We start from the raw sequence: 6761 nt of genomic DNA on the forward strand, positions 1-6761 counted from the left end.
ACGTGAATTATAGAATGTTGAAGTGTTTTTTTTTAATAGATACAGCTTATTGATGAAAAGGGCAGATTTTTATGGCGTATTGGCTGTAAGTAAATCTTCATTTAAAATAATGGATAAATACTCTCTGAACCGGCTTGTTCGTCTTCAGTTTTTTGGACAGAGTGGCGCATCTTACCGTCTCTTGGCCCACTGTGCAGCTCAGATCCCTAACCCTACTGCACGAAAAACTACTATCTGACCAGAACATCCGGGATTGGTTGAGTGGTTACCGTGACGATTAAACAGGTAAGCAGGTGCTAACGTTTGTCCTTTTTATCGGTGCTTCCAAATGTTGTCTCCCGTTAAGTTTCCGCTGGAGTAATTTCGGGGTCCGTCGGCAAACTAAAGCAGAGACGAGGAAGTGAAGTGACACAGCAGACGAGGCGACGTAGCGTCCGTTTTAACGTTAAATGCTAACTTAACACTTAACACGCTTGGTAGCTAGCTTGTCAGAACTTCACAACTCCTAAACTGAACAGTATCTCTCAGTCCACTAACGGGTACCGGTAATCGCATTATAATGGCCTACAGCCGTGTAATAACTAATCCAGTCATGCTAAAGTGACAGTATATTATCCAACTAACTTTCTCCGTATGTGTCAGCTAACTTATTAGCAGCCGAAGCATCGTCGGCGAAAGTTAAGGACACCGTCTATAACCCGGTCGCCGGACGCTGATAAATACTAATAATCTGACACACGGTTTGGTTTATCACGACAGGTTGTTAGCTGTGGAAAAGGTGGCTGGAGGTGCACGATGATGGTCAGGGCTGGCGGTAAGGGCATTGATATACAGTTATAATGTTAACAACAATAGTATAAAACCATGAAAAGTCTTAGTGTGGTGTTAAAATTAGCTTCAACGGGCATGATTAATGGCTGACAGTATGTGTGTTGTGTGTGTTTTCAGGTATTTTGAAGTTGGCAGCGCTCGTCTTTGCCTTCCTCCTTGCTGTCTTTCTGACTTTTCAGCTGCTGGAGATAAACATGGATTTTAAGATGGGCAGTGTGTTGTGTGAGTAACGTTTCCAGTATAAGGAAACTAAATTACAATTTCAGATACTGCCCTGCCCTGCAAGAAGTGGGGGGAAACACGACACCTGTTTCTGCAGCTATTGTTAGGGGATATTTTGTGCTAATGATGTGGCCTTTACGTGGCCTGTGTGTTATGATCACATTACTGAAAGTAAAAAGGGTTTAGTGTCATGTTCTGTTTAGAACAGAGCAGTGGGTGACCACTGAAAACCTTCTTTAACATATACATGTTTATATATTTGCTTTTCAGCCAGATCTTTGCCAGTGAATGAAGGCTGTAAGTATGCTTTAATTATTGTCATTTCATCCTTTTGCTTTATTTTCTCAAAGCTTGATCTGTTTTTTTTCTTTTACATTTTCTTCCATTTTTTTTAGTCTCTCTGTACCAGTCGACACGATGGTAAATAAGAGCTTGTGTCACACAGTGCAGTGGTTATGGCTAAATCTAAATAATAGAAAAGTACGACATAGTTTGTGGTGTCTGCTTGGCTTAGTGCATTGCGTTTACCGTTCAGGTTGAATAGTCCGTGTTTGCTGTGTGTCTGCGCCTGTTTGTGGATAGGCTTATGTGACAGCACCACCTGCTACCTGATACATTTCACCAGTTAAGTAACGTGTAAATAATCTTTACTAATTGCAGCAACAAAGCCAGTCAGGTTCAAGTGTGGGCTGTCCAAGCCATGTCCTCTCGGACACTTCGCCTTCAAGATGGCGAGTGGAGCGGCCAGTGTGGTGGGGCCCAGAATCTGCCTGGAGGACAAACTGTAAGTGATACTTACTTACAGGAGAACAGATTACTATTTATGTTACATTATGTTACCAGCAACACAGACAAAAAAAACTTAAGGCTTAACTCAATAGCCTAATGGATAATGACATTACTCAGTAGTTGCAGTGATAGCCGATCCATTGTGTACACGTATCAGCATTGCTATAACAGCTCAGCTTTGAAAAAACCAGGCTGTCATAATGTTTAATGAAGGCGGCACAATGGAACCCACGAACACCAAGTACAGGAACTAAAAGTACGTATGTCTCGATTAGGTAACACCTTCCTTAGAGCTCTTCTGCTGAGCATTTCTAAGCCCTATATAAACATGTAATGAATTCTGTCAATAGGTGTACACCGCTGTGAGCACATTTTAATGTGTTTCTTCATGTGCTGTGTTTGTTCACAGCTTCTGCTATGAAGACATAATTTGTATGACTGCACTTGGGTTTTGCAATATTGTTCTTCATTACTTTTTTGTACACCAGCCTCTACTTATAGTTGCCCTCAGGAGGAAATATAGTTGTTAACAGATACCTCAACAAAGCTTATATCTGCTAACAGAAACCTTTATGGTGTGTTATCAACCGCTAATAAAAGAGTTATATAGATCTTATAAATGCATAAAGTATAGCCCTCCTCGGCTATAAACGTCACTAGCGTGTGTCTTTTCCTGAAGCTCGTGTGCTGCACAAGTGAAAACACCCATATAGGCTCATCTCTCATTGTCCTTGTTTGCTTTGATTTAGACTAATGAGCGGCGTAAAGAACAACGTGGGGAGAGGAATCAACATCGCCCTGGTTAATGGTAACGTTACGAGCTGGACTTCATACTTTGTAATCAGTTTGCTCAATAAATAAGCCACTTCTGACAGTAATATAATACTGCAGCTGTGATTTTCTAGAACGATGAATGGAGCCATTTAAAAAGACATCATGAACCTTTGGGCCAGCAGAGTAATGTGGTTCCACGTGTAGATTCTCATTATGTATTGTTACTTGTCGATCAGGCTGGTTCACATGCCGACCCTGAACCTCTGCAAAGAGTGTGTGCTTGTGTTAATTTAAGCTGTTAATGAATGGTAATTTGAAACATGGTAATTAAGACTGTAATTCTCATACACTTTACATAGAGAGAATTAGACTTAAAGTGGTCTAAACTGGGATGTTTTTCCCCCCACAGGCAGAACAGGGGAAATTATCAAGACAGATATGTTTGATATGTGGGGAGGAGGTGAGTATGTTTCAGAACCCTTCTGTTTTGGACATTTAAAAGCACACATACATTATGCTAACCATGCGTGTTCAATGCTTGTTTAGATGTAGCTCCCATGATTAAATTCCTGAAGGAAATTGAAGAAGGCACAGTCGTGATGATGGCCTCGTTTGATGATCCCTCAACAAAGTAAGGACTTTTACCACAATGTCCCCTCGCTCGCTGATACAATTTAGATTGACACGATGAATGTAATTTGCTTTAGTCATCCCTAATATTGGCTCTGATGTTGCTGTAGATGTGGCCATGAAATAATATGTGTCTTCTTTGTTCTTTAGGCTCAATGATGAAGCCAGGAAGCTAATTTCTGATCTTGGCAGCACAGCTATCAATAATTTGGGCTTCAGGGATAACTGGATCTTTGTAGGAGGGAAAGGCATCAAGACCAAGAGTCCATTTGAGCAGGTAACACAAGCCACAAATTGTTTAAACTCACTTTAAACAAAGTTTCTGCTGAATGATAGAGTAAACTTGCCTTTATACAACTCTAAATATTTACATTTAAGGGGATAATTCATCCCGAAATCAGCCTTACATCAAATGAAGCTATTTATGTTTGTACTACGAGCAAATCCACAGCACATTAGCTCAAGAGTAAAATATCAACGCTCATCCCAACAACTGCACTAAAGAGCTCCCTATCAGATGCCTCCAAAGAGCTCTGAAAGAGCTCAGCAGCATTGATGTTTATCCAGTTTGGTGAGTTCCAACAAATCGTTCAAAGCTGCCAATTAAACAATGTGACACACCCAGTAAGAAAATGTGGCTGTTGCTGGATCAGCATGCTGCATGACAATAAAAAGACCTGTTGTGCTTTGAAGTCCAGTTAGAGTAACGGTCTGTAATGCTCCCAGGATTATCTGACGTTGGAAAGACTCAGACACAACAATCGTGAGACCAACAGCAGAAGTGTAACGCTCACATCACAAAGTGATCAGGATTCTGTGGTCGAAGGTCACTGTGACCTCGCAAAACACACGTTTGGCCATCATGACACAAATGCCTCAGAGCATGAAATGATGGCATTTTTAGTCCAAAAGGTTAATAATAATTTCGTCATAATGTTTCACAAAAACACCTTTCTGGCCATTGTTCAGCACCATAACTCAGGAACAGAAGGGGAGATACTGACCATGTTTCACATTTGGGCCAGATACTGAACTGGCGACAGTTAGCTTCAAGCTGTGGTGATTTTATAGATCATCTGTGTGTGAAGCATCGGCGCTGCAGCAACATTCATGTTCGAAACGTTGTCTACTGTCATGGAGCTTTGTGTCATGTCAGAATCAGCGCTTAGTATTCCTTTCATGGAAGGAATTTGACTGTGAAGTGAACTTACACACTCTTGCACTTGCATTAGTAAAAGGTCAAAATGCAGGTTGAGCCGGCCAGGTTTGGGGAGAATGCTTTGACCCACATGTCAACCAGGCTTTAAATGCATTTTTGCATCAGCAACATAAAGACTGTTAATGTAAACAGAACCAGTCTTGCGTTACCTAGCGTGATCTGTAAGGTAGAGAACACTTGTGATTCAGAAGCTGGTATGTGCTTATCAGAACAATGAACAGCCCGATCCTGTTTGCGTCAGTTGTTGGTAGTAAAAGCAATCATGTCTGTCATCCACCTTTTCACCTGTCAGCACACAAGAATGTCGCACCCCGCCTTTGGTGCAACAGGATGCTGTATTCATTGGATTACAAAGACCACGGGGACTGTTTGGTTTCCATATTAAACATAACACGAGCGCTTGTGTTTACCTCCTCCAGCATATAAAGAACAGCGCGGACACCAACAAATTCGAGGGATGGCCCGAAGTGCTGGAGATGGAGGGCTGCGTGCCTCAGAGGCAGGACTGATCGGAGCTCTCGTCCGCCTTGTCCTCCTGACATTCCTGTCCTTGTGAGACCCCTTAGTGGTGACACTTCTCCGGGCTGAGAAGGGTCATTTTACAGCTGCCCCCCCCCCCCCCCCCCCCAAGCCGTTTGTTCAGATTTCCCAACCAGAACATCTCAGCTGAAGATATTAGCGGGAAAGAGGAGCTGGCGTGAAACTTCATCCCCGGGCCGGAAAGTGAAGCTCGCGCCTCTCGCTCTGTTTGGATCCCATTATGTAGATGCTTACTGGGGCTTGCAATTGGAATGAAGTAGGTAGAGTGCACTGATTAGAAGGGACTTACCTTTGATTATTGGCATACTATCACGCTCTATCTGTAAGGGCCACAGACGTAGCTGTGATAGTGTTGCATTGTTGCACTGTTGCTGATGGAAGTGGATGTCATAGCCCAGTTTTTTTTGGGGGCTAAATTTCCATAAGCCGTTACCTGCCTTAACCTCCATAACCTAGTCATTTTTTTTAACTTTTCCTATGGCTTTATGATAACGTTTGTTCCTCTCAGAGTTAATTTTGATGAAATGATTATTAACAGGGTTTTGAGGACATTTCCTTTCATGATATTATAACCAAATGTACCACATCCACTGTGAAATTTGTAAATATGTGTTTAGAGGAGGGTCCACATTTGAAAAGTCCTAATTTAATGAACATTGTAATAATAATATAATTTCTTAAAATAAATGAGTGAGAATGAGAACAGTAAGTGTGTGGATTAAACATGTTTTGTTATATCTAGTGGTTAAGTAGTCATTTCTTTGCACTGCACTGAACAGTACATGAGAACTCTGAGCAGCTGTGGATCAGCTTAACATTCAGTATCAGTTTCAGCCGAGGTGTTAATCATTACGCTGTTAGATTTCCATTTTACGAGCTGTTCTTGTTCAAGCAGATTAAGTTCATGTATTTCACGGACACACACCTGTGACTTCCTGTCTTATTATCAGGTCACAGTTTCTGTGGAAGTCCTTTACACGACAACGTTACAGTTCAGCAATCACATTACTTAAATTGCAAAAACTTATATTTATATTTTTTATGCTCTAATGAGCAGCATTTAAAAGTTAGGAGTAATTAAATAAATAAATTCTCTCGCTGTTTCCCTTTACTTTTTCCATCATGTGTCTTGATGTTGAAGGACTGTAGTGGGCACATACACATGTTCACAGCACACATACACCACTGAGCTACTTCAGTTTTTAGAGAGTGAATTAAGCAACATCACACTGTGTTGTCGCAGCTCATTTTAGCACCTTTATTTGAGTCTGGACCGTTGTTTTTTTTTGCGCTGAACAGCTCTGGAGCATAAAACACAGACCTGCTCGTAAAGAAAAAAAATGTTTGTTGTCTTGCAGAACTGTGGAAAAAAAGGAATGTGATATGTTTATGTTATTAATATTTTGCACAACTTGTTACTTATATGTGCAGATATCTTTGTCACACCCTTTTCCTTCCTTATTTATCACCCTCACAGTGTTCCCCTGCTTGTTTTAATGTGCTTCGCAAGAAACTCACTGGCCGTGTCTCCTTATTTAATGCACTCTATTGTGCTGCCTAAAAGTTGACAAGCAGGGGGCGCCATTGCCTCATTTAAGCCAGCCCTGTGTGCATCTTGAGGCACGGTGTGTGCAGTATTCGCTGTGTTTGAAGTTGTGCTTTTGCAACTCAGTAGATCAAACATGCCCCAGTGGCTTGTCTTCTTCTCATCAAAGCGTATTTTCATTGTAAACAACACAATCACCTGCTTGTGCTC

At 41.4% G+C, this 6761-nt stretch overlaps 1 protein-coding gene across 1 annotated transcript; it reads left to right on the forward strand.

The window, feature by feature from the left end:
- The first annotated feature begins 154 nt into the window (after window positions 1–154).
- fam3c (FAM3 metabolism regulating signaling molecule C) lies at window positions 155–5736 on the forward strand. Its single transcript, XM_041963736.1, has 10 exons — window positions 155–285; window positions 760–814; window positions 949–1053; window positions 1324–1350; window positions 1714–1837; window positions 2592–2650; window positions 3026–3076; window positions 3163–3247; window positions 3397–3523; window positions 4885–5736. Exons 2-10 carry the CDS (start codon window positions 796–798, stop codon window positions 4972–4974), a joined length of 687 nt encoding a protein of 228 aa, XP_041819670.1. The 5' UTR covers window positions 155–285; window positions 760–795; the 3' UTR covers window positions 4975–5736.
- Window positions 5737–6761: the final 1025 nt, after the last annotated feature.

The sequence above is a fragment of the Chelmon rostratus genome, chromosome 22 (genome assembly GCF_017976325.1).
Source record: "Chelmon rostratus isolate fCheRos1 chromosome 22, fCheRos1.pri, whole genome shotgun sequence".
NCBI classification, from domain to species: Eukaryota; Metazoa; Chordata; class Actinopteri; order Chaetodontiformes; family Chaetodontidae; genus Chelmon; species Chelmon rostratus.

Bases quoted from the DNA above. Each gene is read 5' to 3' on its own strand.
- fam3c (XM_041963736.1), top strand. The intron at 1,351-1,713 runs GTAAGTATGCTT...TACTAATTGCAG, and splicing joins TTTGCCAGTGAATGAAGGCT to CAACAAAGCCAGTCAGGTTC. The intron at 2,651-3,025 runs GTAACGTTACGA...TTCCCCCCACAG, and splicing joins CAACATCGCCCTGGTTAATG to GCAGAACAGGGGAAATTATC.